This window comes from Cariama cristata, unplaced genomic scaffold (genome assembly GCF_000690535.1).
Source record: "Cariama cristata isolate BGI_N322 unplaced genomic scaffold, ASM69053v1 scaffold16840, whole genome shotgun sequence".
NCBI classification, from domain to species: Eukaryota; Metazoa; Chordata; class Aves; order Cariamiformes; family Cariamidae; genus Cariama; species Cariama cristata.
The window spans coordinates 56,199-70,498 of NW_009596610.1; the positions used below are offsets into that span (position 1 = coordinate 56,199).

The 14,300-nt window shown below is 40.8% G+C and overlaps 1 protein-coding gene across 1 annotated transcript in view; it reads left to right on the forward strand.

The window, feature by feature from the left end:
• The first annotated feature begins 2,548 nt into the window (after positions 1 to 2,548).
• The window catches only part of XPR1 (xenotropic and polytropic retrovirus receptor 1), a 37,550-nt gene continuing 25,798 nt past the window's right edge, over positions 2,549 to 14,300 (forward strand). Inside the window, exons 1-5 of the mRNA XM_009706899.1 lie at positions 2,549 to 2,696; positions 8,556 to 8,779; positions 12,715 to 12,864; positions 13,279 to 13,362; positions 13,873 to 13,954. Coding sequence (XP_009705201.1) covers positions 2,549 to 2,696; positions 8,556 to 8,779; positions 12,715 to 12,864; positions 13,279 to 13,362; positions 13,873 to 13,954 — 688 coding nt within the window. The remainder of the gene's footprint in view (positions 2,697 to 8,555; positions 8,780 to 12,714; positions 12,865 to 13,278; positions 13,363 to 13,872; positions 13,955 to 14,300) is intronic.

Consider the following 14,300-nt stretch of genomic DNA (forward strand, 5'->3'; position numbering starts at 1 on the left):
GTTCAGGTGGGCCTTACTGGTAGGGCCCCAGGGTAGGGCGTTACAACTGTTTGAAGTTACCAGCCCCAAAGCAGGGTTATTTTCTGTCCTCCTGGTGTTTTAGGCTGCTCGCAAAGAGGGATCTGTGTTGAGGCACTAAGCTGAGCAGGAGCGGTAGAAGTACGCGTGTGTTCGGTTCTGCAAAGTCTACGTCGGGCCAGTGACCTCGAGCAGGGATGTAATGAACACCTCGGGGCTGCTGCGGCGTTTCTGCAGCGAAAAAGCGTGGGAGCCCTGTCATTTCAGGGCTTGTTTGCATAAAGAGGGAAGCCCTTGTCCTTGGGAGTAGCCACAGATCTGCAAGTATAATTGTCGAATAATAAAGGGACCTTGGGAGTCAAAACTTGGAGTTTGGAACAGCCTTTGGAGCCCTTGCAAATTCTTTTCTACAGGCCCTTGGATGGTGGAGTTGTGAACACCAGTCATTTGTGCAGGACTGTTTTTTGTCTGTTGTACTCTTTAAAGCATCATGAAACTCCAAAAGAAGACAGATTTCTTCCAACATTGCCCTGCAATCTTGCGTTGTGTTATTTGCTCTTTCTATACAAACCCTTAAAAACGTTACTAAAGTGTATGTAGGTTTATAGCATTTAATATCAGTGCCACAAACATAAAAATCAGAACATTCTAAATGTTAAAAGTTTATGTTTAAGTAGTCTCTTGATTAACACTACTTTGAGGTTGTTTTTACCTTGAAATTAATGCTAAAAGAAGATGATTTCTTGGTTATGACAGCCTAGAGTGTTTATCTGCTAGTGAGTGAAACTTCCCTGTAGACACTTGTCTTCTCAATTTAGTAACATGTATTTCAAAATCTGTTTCGTGACATTATCTGGACCATAATAAAGTTTTAATTTTTCCTCTTTGTAGTAACACTAACCTTTTTCAGTCTGTAAGACTGCATGAAAATTCAGGAGCTGTGACTATGTGGGATACGAAGAGTCTGCTTTATTTTAGCATTAGGAACATTTGGGACAGGTTTTTGACAGTGCTAAAATTTGTAATTATAGTGTGTCGTCTTTAATTTTTTACTCATTAAACAACTAATTTAAGTCTTAGAAATTCGTTCTGTCTGAAATTCTGCAGTTCTGGAGATGCTGCACTATTTTTTTTTATAACAACAAAGTGACCAAATTGCTGCTTTAATTTCAAATTTTGACTTTAATTGTTGAGTTGTACATAGTTCTTCCAGAAGAGTTAAAACAGTCCCAAAGCAGCAGAAGGGAAGAGAAGTGTGGGTCTGATAACAATTGCCATAATTTAGACCTCTTCCTTTAAACTTTGCTCATAAGAGAAAGTTTTTATCTTCCAGGAAGGAAGAAGATAGTTTCTTTGCAGTTTCCCGTATGTTCATCAGGCAGGTTTTAGTTTGCTGTGGTGCTAGATTTGTATTTGAAGAATTATAGTGATGAGAAGGTGGGAGTGGTGGTGGAAGCCAGTGAATTGTCCTGGAAGGTCAAATGAAGCCTTTGGTTGAAAACTTGGCATTTCCTTCTAAATCCAATTGTTTGCTAAGGTGGGAGGAATACTTTTCATGGACAACTTAGTTCTTCAAGAGCAGGACTGGTGCCTGTGGTAGGTTGAGAACCTGTATACCAGTCCCAGCATAAAGCACCCTGCGATGGTGGGAATACTGGAGAAGCTCTGGGGGAAATGACTGACAAACTGGAAAGGGCACGGCATGAACACACAGCACCGACGGTACTTGCCTTTCTGCTACGGTAAATCCAGGGAAGAAAAAACAAACCCCAGTCTTTGTTAAAGAGGTTTGTGCTCACTGGAGTTTGTATTGGAGAATTTGCCAGGGCCCAAGACCGCAGAGCAGAACAACTTCTGGGTGGAAATATGTAAGAATTTAACCCTGACATAGAGTAACGGTAGCATGTTGAGGGTGGTTATGCTGCTACTTAGTCTACTTTTGTTTTGGTTGGAAGATCTTAAAAAAAAGACCGCGTGGTTGCAGAAGTGATGTTTGGAGGGAGGAGGGGACCAGCCCTGCAGTGGCTGTGTGACTTTGTGCTGGGTTGACTTGGGAGCAGAGAGGTGGCTTCAGGATGCTGGAGCTAGCAACGTGGGCAGGTGGGGATGGGGCATGGTCTCCCCTTTCCACTGGTGTGCAGCTTTAGGGTGGGTGACTTTGTGATGGTAGGTGAGATGCCTTTAAAAAAAAAAAGAAAAAGTTCCTGTAGGTATAAAGAGCTGCCTTGATCCAGGATGGCCCTACAGGTGCAGTCACACAAGCTGGGTTGGGAAGTGGAAATGAAGCATGCGAGATCTGCAACATGATCCTTTTTGAAGGATCAGAAAAGACGATGGGAGCTTTGGTCAAGGTGTAGTTACTGCTTATATGAATTTTTTCCTCTCTATCTTGGCACAATTTGTTTTACAGCTGAATACGCGTTCCCTCAGAGCCCTCTGGACTTGATTGTTCTTCTTTCTCTGCATGACAAAGAAGGTGGATTTATTCTGAAGAAATATTTCCATGGCTGCCACTTAGAAAATTGTTCCTATGTTCTTCTGTTACAACTTGTTTTTTTTTCTATTTTGTTTTATAGACACAGATGAGGACACAGTGAAAAGGTGTTTCGCCACGTTTGAAGAGAAGTTCTTCCAAACCTGTGAGAAAGAACTTGCCAAAATCAACATTTTCTATTCAGGTAAGGTGCTTATTTGTGTATATTTGTGGAAAATACAGCAACACAAAAAGAGTCTGAAGCTCCCAAACTTTCCGAATAACCACAGTGGTCATGCAGGTCTACCATCAGGTAATTGTAGGGCAGATTTATATGGGAAACTGCTCTGGTTTAATCACAGACGTAGAGCTAAACCATGGTATTCGGAGGGAGAATGAAGGGCAGGTTGTTTCATTGCTTTACAATAGCATCCTACTGAACTTCATGAAGATGCTCTTAAACTTAAGTGGTAGCTTACATACAGGGCACAGTTTCTCAGTTTATCCATGGTGGCAGTCTCCTGTGCATGTTTTAGGCGTGCTAAGCTTCCTAGCTGGTGTTCCCTGAGCTTGTGCAGGAATAGCTATCATGGACTTCCCTGTGTATGGTTAACTTGATCATCTCGATCTGTCCAACAAGTTTTTAAACACTTAACTCTTACTTAAACTCTTGCAACTTTCTGGAGTAGATCAGCCAGCAGCAATTTGTATACAATCCTATTTAGTAAATTGAGTAAAAATGTCATGGTGGTAAGAGTAGGGATTCCTAGGGGTCATAGGTCAGTGCTGTTCTTTGTTGTTTTCCCTGAGAAAGTTTGCTTTCCCATCCTGTGTTTTGAAAATAAACTTTAGAATGGGATAATTGGAAATTCACCCTGTAATATTGCTACAAAAGGCTTAGTAATCGTGTGCTCCGGTTCCACCCACCATTACACTTCAACTGGTTTTCAGCCTCTTTTGGTAAGGTTTAAAATGGGATTTTCAACTAGAGAAGTGTTTCTATATGGATGCAATGATGCGTTGACTTCTGCTATACTATCTTTTAACAAGTTCATTTATTAACTTGGTGCTATAAACAGGCTTTTGCAGCACAATATGGTAGCCTTTTCTATTTCTGATTTTAATCTGATAACAAAGTTGAATTGTGCATAATATTTTAGTAACCATCAGGCGGTGACTTTATTGCTAGCTCTTTTATTGCTAGCAGAATCTGGGTTGTGAACCTGCAGACAGCTGAAGGCATAATCGATGCAATAACTGTACGCCACAGCTTGCCTCTCCATTCAGCTTCCATCTAGGGAAATAAATCTTTTTTGGGCTGGCTGTACCTGCTCTTCTGACTCCCTGGAGCAGTGATGTTTTGTGTAGCCAGAGCGGGTGTCAGGACAAGGGCAAGGGGCAGTTTGTAGGTAGAAGCAATATGTTTTATTAGGCCAGTTGGGTTTTATGCTTTACAGGCATTTTCCTACATGCCATTCATATGTACCTAACTCAGAACAATTGTTCTGTTTTGTTCCCCTGTGAGATCTTCTGTTTCTCTCCCAGGTCTGAGGTAAGGCTTTTGTGCTCAGAAACTTGTCTTACTTTTCTAGTTATATCTACCTGTATACTACGAGCTAGACTCTCTGAAGGAAGTTCTGTCAATTTAGATGCACAGTACAGATTATAATTTTCTCTAATGACCTGCTAGCACACGTGCACCCACATATACGCACCCATTCCAGCATTGTTTAAAATGGCATTAATAATATAGGGTAGGGTTTATTCAACTTGCTGTCATTTCAAAAAGTTATAGGAGAGAATACATATAATTTGAAAATCTCTTGTGATAAGATTAAAATAAGTCTTTTATTTGAAGAAGAGTGACATGACTTAATAGTATGGAAACCTTTTATTAGGGTTATTAATGTAAAGCTACATCAAGAAATGTTCCATTGGTGGTTCCTTTTCTTGATCATGACAGAAATTTGTCACATCGGACCCTGTTGTAACTCCAGGCATGTGTTGGCTTGGATTCTGACCTAGTACATCCTATTTATTACAGACTGCTTATATGGCTTATTACATGCTTGTCTTTACAGCAATAAATATTGTCTGTTTTCAAGAAAGCTAAGCTTTCTGTTGATCTCTGCTTCGTTTCCTTGTCGTCTTTCCCTGCACTGAGGGATCCTCAGCGAGCGTTACCAAGGATTGCCATGGCATGGACAACCCTGTCCTCTTGGGATGGGCAGCTCCCGCACCCCAGCTCCTCGCTGGAGCGCTCGGGGTTGGAGCCCCTGCTGCAAAATGCCTTTACCTTTTGCTGCGTGCTCAGGTCATCGGCTCTCATCAAACATCATCTCAGTTCTCCGGACTGTTATCCCAACTTGGTAGGAAAGAAAACGGCCATTATCTAAATCAAGTTTGATAAACAGTTTGTGGTTATTTGCACTATGCTCAAGAAAGATCTATACTCAATTGAAAGAAAAAAGAATAGGAGTAAAATTTTCTGATGTGCCAGTAGAGGAATGCCTGTCCAAGTGCTAAAGTTTTATTTGTGGCCAGTTTTGGTTTGTGTTTGTGATTTTCTAGAGGGGAGGTTTGTTATATTTTAAATTAGCATCATCAGGATCTACTTGGGATACTGTTTAGCTAGTAACATTTTTGTGGTTAATTTAAGAGCTGGTTTTATTATTTCTAGGAATCCATGGCTTTAACTTGGTAAGCAAAATGTTGAAGATAATATGTACAAGTAGGAAAAAGGAGGAGTGCTAAAAGAGCCTGCCTAAAATGCCCCAAGCCCTGAACTGGGTTGCTGCAAGGAGGTGGGGGCTGTTTGATTACCTCCTGTCTGGTGAAACAGGTTTTGACCATGACCATGATAACTGGAACTTGGGGGGAAATTTTACTAGCTCCTTAGTCTGATCATTTGTTGTTTGTTTTTTTGTTTTTCCGTGATTCTTATGTACGAACTTTTCTTTAAAACTTGGAATACTGAGTCTAAACCAACTTGGAATTGCACAGTTGAGGTGATAACACTTTAGATGGTGGGTTTTAATCAGGACCTAAAAGGATTTTGGGGGCAAAGCTGCTTCTTTTTAGCAAGCACTTTTGTTGAAGTCTGCCTCAGATGGTTTTAGATTTCTCCTTAGTCTTTGCTGTGAGATGACACTTTGGCTGAGGACTCAGAGGGCATTGGGTCATGCAAAATGCTGCAGCACGGCAAGAATGGTTCCAGTTTCTAAGTGTATGCTGCTTTTTTCTAACTCTTTTGAGTGGCATGTTTTTAAAAGTCGCTTTTTGGAGTGCTAAAGTGCTAAATTAGTGATAGTAGTGAATGTCTTTCCAATTATTTCTCAGTATGTTGCATACTGAGAAATTAATTTCTACTCTGCTTTGCTGTTTCCCTAGGCGATTCCCTAGAAGGTTTTAAGAATAGCAGCACACGTTTTGTCTTATTTTGCTTCTGCAATGAATCTTGATGATAAAATCGTACCTTAAGGAGATAAAATGATTTGTGGACTGGGTAACTGGAGTCAGTGGAAGAGAGAGGGCAGGAGGGAGAAGAAGGTGGCAGGGCTGTCCTTTCTCAGGAGTGGCAGGTCCTTATGGGACTGCAAAGCCTCATCCTCAGAGGACTGCGGTCCTCCCCTATGGATGGAGAGGGCTGTATAGAAGACGGCACGTGACTCTTTTCTGCAGTGCGTAATTAAGAAGAATGTTTGTATTTGGAGATGATGCTTTTTTATGGATGTTGCTTTGCAAACACAGGAAAATTGCAGCAGTGGTTTTATAACTATGGTTACCTATAACCTGTGGTATTAGGCTGATGGATTTAAGATTTCTTTGGACACAGGGATAATGGAACAGTGCTTTCAGGTGAAAGATGTAAATTTAAACTCTTCCATGTTTAATAATTTGATCCAAAAGAAATCTCAGTGTATCACAGATGGTTTAATATGACGTTTTGAATGTAGAGAATGAACTTCTGAGTTTTATTTATATGAAGGCTTTTGGTTGTAACAGCTACTCTAACAGCTACTTGTTACTTCTTCCCGAGGGAGTTCCCAAAGCGGGGGGGGGAGATGATTGTTCTTGGAGTCTGACCTCGTGTGTGTTAAATATTCTGTGGCTGGGGGCAGACAGTTCTCACTGTGGGCTGCATTGCCTCTCTTCGGTGGAGTCCTTACAGCTGTAAAAGCTGTCAGAGAAGAGTTGTCCTTTCCTGTCTTTATTAAAGTAACAAGTTTTAAAAAGTTTATAATCATGAAAGTTAGAGAGAGTTTCAGGCTTTTCCATACTTGAGTTTTCTATATTGATCCCCATTTTCTGTTTGGAAAGGCATTCTCCTTCTGGAAAGTATCTTATGCAGAGCACTGTAAAATTATTTACAGAGGAGTTTTGCTCGTAAAATTAACCAGAATTGAATAAGGCTGAGGAAAAGGTCAGAATTGCTCCCATGAGAGTAAATCTTACTGGAGTGGGGGGGAGCAATTGAGAATTACCATTTAAGTTGTTATGTAGGATACTAATAAAGAGAATTAACTTGACAGGCAGGAGACTGTCAGGCAGAGCTTTGGGTGGTGGAGGGAGCTTGGGGCTCGGTGGTTTTGGGTGCAGTTGTGTGTGTTGTGCTGGGTGGGGGTACCCCCAGCTCCCAGCTGCCTGCTCCAACCCCATGAACCTGCTCAGCATCTTCCTGACCAAGACCAGCACCCATGGTCTGCAACGGGGCTTATCGACAGAGATGCCAAAGCTGTGACTGAAGCTGTAGTGGGGGAGAAAAGCCTGGGGAGAACTAGTTGTACAGAACAAAGAGAAAGATAATGGTGGCAGTTATGCTGTTTTTAGCATTAAAAGGTTGTTATTTAGCCAAGAAGATTATTTTCAGAAAGTACATAAAGCGGCATGTTTTCAAGGAACACCTTTGTCCTACTTGAGATGTGGGAAAGTACATAAAGCAGCATGTTTTAAAGGAACACCTTTGTCCTACTTGAGATGTGAGGAAGAGAGACTGACTCGTTCTGCAAACACATCAAAATGATATTTAAATTCAGGTTGACTGTCCCTTTAATCAGTAAATAATGAGGCAAGGCTTGTAACCTGCGTGAGCCTAAACTGAGGAAAAGAGGGATAAATTATTACAGCGGATCCTGTACAGCAGTGAGTAGCGTTGTAATTCCTGATCAAAGCAGAAGCTGTGTTTGTCTGTCACCGGGAGCTTGGCACTGGGGTTGCGTGGCTCTCTGAGCAACAAAATTCAGCGTCACATTTGAAGTGTGCTGTTTGTTTTGGGTTTTTTTCTTTGATTTCCTTACTGTCATGTAAAAAGATAGTAAACATGTAGTCAGTAGTGGGTGCACAGGTATGAAAAGCGCTTTGCTTACTAACTGTCAAGTTTCATAATATTGTCGAACGGGTTTTTTTCTAATGCTTTTTGTGCATTTGCTTTATTTGAGACAGGCGAGCAATTTTCCTTTGCGTTGCAAAGTAGATGTGTGGTCACTGCTTTGGTATTTGGATGAGACCCTATCTGCCTGGCTGCCTCCAGCTACGGCTCTGCCAGCATGGGGGGGCCTGACCCTGCCTCCCTGGGCTGGTTTATAGCCCCTAGGTACAGGCAGCAGCTGCGCAGGTTGGGCTTCTTCCATCCCTAACAGGTTATTCATACGGTCCTGGAACGAGCATCTTCTAGAAATCGGATCTGGAGTGGAAGCTGAGAGGTCTGAGTTCATGTCTAATGCTGCTGAAGGAACAGCCCCTTGATTTTGCCTGTATTAATTAAGACCTGTTTGACATAATGGTGCCTTTTTTTTTTTTTTGGAGAATGTATGTGTTTTACATAGGAGTGCATTAAAACCTTTAATGAAAGGGGGCTTCATAAAAAAGAAATAGGCAGAGTTGTTGAATTTAATGCTTGGTGGGGGAAGGCCATGCAGTAGGTTATTCAGTGCAGTGCTTTCTACCCACAGGCATGTTATTTGAGGAAAAGGTATAGTGCTTTTTACAGGCTCAGTAGGCAAGTTGCTATCCTCTCATCTGATTTATTTTTATTTCCCCCCCCCCCGCCTTTCCTTGCTAACAGAAAAACTTGCAGAAGCTCAGCGCAGGTTTACTACTCTTCGGACTGAGTTACAGTCAACTTTGGATGCACAGAAAGAAGCCAGTGGGGCTTCCACGCTGCAGCGACGCAGAAAGCCGGTCTTCCACCTGTCCCATGAAGAGCGTGTCCAGCATAGGAATATCAAAGATCTGAAATTGGCCTTCAGCGAGCTCTACCTCAGCCTCATCTTACTGCAGAACTATCAGGTACCTGCAAAAAGAGGTGTTTTTACAAAACCCTACATGTAAATGTCTCTATGCTTTGTGTATCCTTGAGTTGCCTCATTCAAACTAGGTTTTTATTTCTTTTTTTTTTTTTTTTATTTTGGGGTTCCTAAACATTTTTAAAGAAAAGGCAGGTGCCTAGCAGCTAGCAGCGTACGTCTCGTTGCTTTTGGTTGAGCTAGAAATGCTAAGCTGACCTACAGAAGGACCTTCCTTCTTTTTTCTCTTCTGGGCTGACTGACCCCCGCACCCTTGGCTCAAGCATGGCCAGAACATGAAGTCACATCGAGACCTCCTTCTTCTGTAGTGTGTTGTTCTGTGCAGGACTGGAGCTGGCAAGTTGGGGAAGAAGCTCTTTTATCTAATATTTGTAATGAAACTTGAAATGCTAACGTACTGTTTCCTCTTGGCGTTACCATGGTAGTGACTGTGACCTTGCTATATCAGAATTTCTTGTTAAAACATCCATTTAAAAAAAAAAAATGTTTTTAATTCTGTGGGATAAGGGCTCGTTTGCCTTGAAGTGTGAAAAAACAAAATCTTTAGTTGTACTTGGATTTCTGGCATGAAAGGGCATGGTAAATATTGCAGACCCTGATCTTGTTGCAAAAATCTTGAAACAAACATCTGAAACTCTTTTAAGATCTTTTTTGCTGGGCTAGCTCTTTTGGTGTTAAATACTCTGAAATGCTTTTAAATGTCTTACTGAGAGGATTTTTAGCTTGTTAAATAAGAATGTTTAAGCTTAAATTCACTACATGTGTGTTTAGATCTTTACCGGTCTTGTACAGGAGAATTTTATTAAATGAAATTCTCCGTAAGAATTAATTGAATACTGCTCTGCAGTATGGACAAAACTTACTCTTCCAAATTTCTGAGTGTTTGTACCTCTCCTAAAGTGCTGTTATGTCTTAGAGCACGTGTCCGGAAACTATTTACGAGTTTCTCGATAAAGCCCTTTAACTATTAGAGATAGTTTCTAGTTCAAAATCCTGGGAAAGGCAGAGTATCTGTAGCTTTTCAGGAATGGAGTGAAGCAGTATTACCTGCTGTGATTTCTTCATTTATTTTTTTTTTTTTTTAAAGAAGAAAGCTTTTACTCTTTGTTGCAAAAAATCACTTCTGAGGCTTGATGAATTTAAATAGGGCATGATATAGGTCATTCCATTGGAAAATCTTTTCCTACTATTCATCAGTGAAGAAAGACATCTTGCACACTTATTTTTGCTTTTTTCTACCACGAGTCCAGGTCCATTTTATGTACACTAAATATTGATGTAAAACCCATCTGGATTTGGTAGCTTTCACAGTTTCCAAAAGGAGCAGAGCTTCTTTCTACAATGTAACTTCAAAGAGAGAATGAGAAAAACTAGTTCAAATTGGTCTTGAAGTTGAGGACAAGGAATACAAGTACTAAAACACATAAAACCAAATCCCGGAACACTACTCTTAATCACTTTTGAGCTTAGAATGTAAGAACTAGGATTATTCAAGTTCTTGCAGTTTTGGAGAGGATAAACTGTAGCCTGGTGGGAAGATGACATAGCTGAGGCCTTCATGTAGGAGGTAAAGTGAAGTCAACAGTGACATTATAAATATGAAACTATGACTTTGATGAAATGCTGGAGTCTTCAGTTGGGTTACTAAGAAAAGAAAATCCATGTGAAGTAAATTCCTCAGTCTGGTAGGACTGAAACAAGAACAAAAGTTGAATGCATGTGTTCATTCCTAAGGTACATGAACCAAACGTCAAGTGTAACTATAACTTGTCTCCAGGGCAACTGTTACCTGTTTAACTTACCAATGATAAAACTTCTGATAAAATTAATTGATTGTTAACAGTGATGTATCATTCTAGAGTGTGTACATATGTAAATAAATCTATTTACTTGAAATACTGGGTTTTAGAACCAACAAATCTTGAGAAATTAAGTATATAGTATTTATTTACATACACTGTATATAATATAGTCCATTTATCGGGCAAATATAATGGAGACTGAATCAGTCTTATTAAACTGCTGTGCATTTGCCTTGCTGGTGCATTTCGTAATATGCTTGTAGATGAGCAAAGATTTTTGAGTCCACTGTTTGATTCGACTTGATCTTGCATTATATTGTTGTATAAGTTGCACTGTATGGTTTTTTTTCACCTTTAATTACAAAACATACCATTAGTTGATTCACTTCAATGAGTTTGATTAGTATCCAGCAGAAATGGAAGTCAGGCTTGGAGAAAGCCCCTCGCCAAATGAAAGTATTGCGAATAGCAAGAATAGCAAAACATCTGACTGCATAAATGATATTTGAGTGTTCTGTTCCACAGTTCCTTGTCAGAAGTACCACTGTAACCAATAGTGTTTTTATCATGCACTGTGGGGTTGCAGAATTTTTGCAGCCAGAGGATGAAATGCCGCTGGAAAGGTTCTAGAGTGTCTGGTGTAACCATGCTCCAACCGGCCCAGGCACACCAGAGATTGGGCTGTGATTGCACGCATGGCAGATAAAGTGGTGTGTTAGTTCAGGCTACAGAAAAATCTCTGACCAAAATCATCATTTTGTTGCATTTTTTTAAATTTCAGATTTCTGAAAATAGTGATCTGCTCTCCCTGGAGTGAAATGCTGGCTTTTCTAATAGAAAGTAATTAGTCTCTTGTCTGCAGTAATGCAGATCGTTAATGCGTTGACTTCCTGCTCCTGTCTCCCTAGCCTTATTTCCCCACCTATATGGTAGAGGTCTGGTATTAAATCACTCTAAGCATAATTAGATTGAAAATAATTTCAGTGACTGGTTGGCGCCTCTCCCCAGGGCATTGGATTTTGCTGTTTTCTCTGTTTTCCCTTTCCAAGCTACTTTCTAAACTTTTTTAGAAGTGAATCTTGCCATGGTCTGTCTGCGTTCCTGCTGTCGCTTGAATGAAACGTTGAGTCTTTCAAGTGGCATTTTCTGTATAATGAAATGCAGGATTTCAAGTGCATCTTGTCACAGCAGTTGCCTGCAGTGTGACGAGCTTTGCCTATCTTAGTTACCATGCATTAGAAATGTGTTGGGTCAGGGCTCATATATAACTTGAAAATCAGCTGTTAATTCTTGTTTTAATGCAGCATCGTGTGTTTCTCTGTACGGACTAGAGAGTTACATCTCCCACATCTGCAAACCTAGACTAGTTTTGCAGTCGTGCAATGTACTCTGTGGAAAAGGATGCTGCTGTGGGGATGCACTTGTCTGGATTTAACCTGCAGCATTTAAAACTTCCGTACAAGGATTTCCCTTCTATAATGCTCTTATCTGGAGAACTTGAAATGATATTTGTATCATTTGTAATCATTTGTAAAGAAACTAGAAGCCAGTAGCCTGACCTTTTCAAAAGAGAAAACCCCTTGAAGGATTGGTAATGACTGTGAGAGTTGGGACAAAACAGAGTCTTTCTGCAGCTTTGTGTGTTTGTTAAGAGCTGGTGACGACTACTGGTAAACCAGAGACCAGTTGCCAAGTTGCAGTACCTGGGTTGTATGCAGTAAGGTGTACCCAGCCAGAGGGAGCGTGTCTTGGAACAGCTTCAAGCATACGAGTTTTGAGTATGTCCAAAGGTTTTTTGTCTTCAGTAAGGTTTCATATGCCATCGCTTCCTGCATTAAGAAGGAAAGTAGCAGTGATTTGGCTTTTCAGGGAATACGAGGTTTACGTGGTTCCCTGGAAATAAGTTACCTCTTTTTATGCCCTTGAGTCCCACATTTTCTGTTATTTGCAAGAGATATGTGTTGCTTCTAAGAAAGTGATAACTCAAAAACTTCCTAAGGATAGATGCAATAAATTTGATTCTTATTAACTATTCCTTTTTTGCTAGCACAACCGTTTAACTTTCTTGGGAGCTGACTGAGGTTAAAAGCCGGTAACTCTTTTCCCTTGTCTGCAGAATCTGAACTTCACCGGCTTCCGCAAGATCTTAAAGAAACATGACAAGAACCTGGAGACGACGCGGGGAGCAGAATGGCGGGTGGCCGAGGTGGAGGTGGCACCCTTCTACACCTGCAAGAAGATCAACCAGCTTATCTCCGAAACAGAGGTAAAGATGCTAGTCTGGGCACTGCTCCTCTTTTAACTAGAAAACAAAGTTTTCTTGTTCACTACTGATTCCTAAATTGTTTTGCCCTCTCTATAGCTTGTATTCACCACTAAGACAACTATTAATTGATTTTTGAAATGATGCTGATTTCTGGCACTGCTTACATAAGTTTGAGTATGTCCTCTTCAGCTGGTAACTTTTCACTCTGAAAAGCTAGGGCGGTGTTAGCTTGTATGGTGTAATAACTTAATGCAGCGTGGTGAGCTTTTCATGCCTTTGTTACCATATATTAGAAAAGTATTGGGCCAGGGCGCAAATGTAACTTAGAAATCAACTGTTATTTTTGGTTTTAATGCAGTACCCTGTGCTTATCATTAGGATGAACTTCTGTGATGTGTATCTTTGTCTCCTTAGGAAGTGGTGACCAACGAGTTAGAAGATGGAGACAGACAGAAGGCTATGAAACGTCTGCGTGTTCCACCCTTAGGAGCAGCTCAGGTGAGAGATTGAGTTATGTGGCAAAGCTGCTTCTCCAGCTTGTCAAGGTGCCAAATTAGATTCAAGATCCGAACGAAGTAGTGAAAATAATTGATGTGAGCATGCTCCACAAATTGTGAGGGGGGCATGGTCACGTAATCTGCTTTAGTTCCGGAAGACTTGGAAATAGCTTACTAACTGTTCCTAATGCATGCAGACAAGGTAATGAAGGGATGAGATAAATAGTAAAAGGAAATTTGTGTTAATAATAACATATGCTTACTGTTTGTGTGGTCTGGAATATTTTTCAAAGGACGTTGAGATGCCCAAACTCTGTTTCAACACAACAACAACAACATAGGCAAGAATATTATGCAGCGTTTTCAGTTTAGAAAAACTCACTTCAAGAGCAAGAGCGCAATCGGAGATCAGAACATTGTATCTCTGATTTTAAATTTACTCTGCAAATTAATCTGACTTTGCCGATAACCTGTTTACCCCACCTTAATTCTACCATTGCTTTGTTCGCAGCCTGTACCAGCCTGGACTACATTCAGGGTTGGATTGTTCTGTGGGTTGTTCATTGCACTGAATGTCACTGTCATACTTTCAGGTGGGTATCCTTGCCTGGACCCCGCTGGCTGCCGTACTTTGGTTTGCATATGTTCTCGTCACTTAGCGAGGGCCTGGGTCTGAACTGGGTTGGTCAGGATGTTCTGGGTTAAATCAGTGTGAGTCAGATCACACTGTTGTGAATTATTAGTTCTGCTCAGTAATAGGTTGTGGGTTTTCTTACGTTAGATGTGCGGATTTTGGACTTTGAACATACTATGGTTTCCTCCTTATTCTTGGAGGGATGTTCTGGAGTTGCACCGTCCATGTATAAAGGCAGATTTCTGTTATCGTTCTGTGAACACACAGCCCTCACCCACCTCGAGAGAGGAACTCCTAGAACTTAA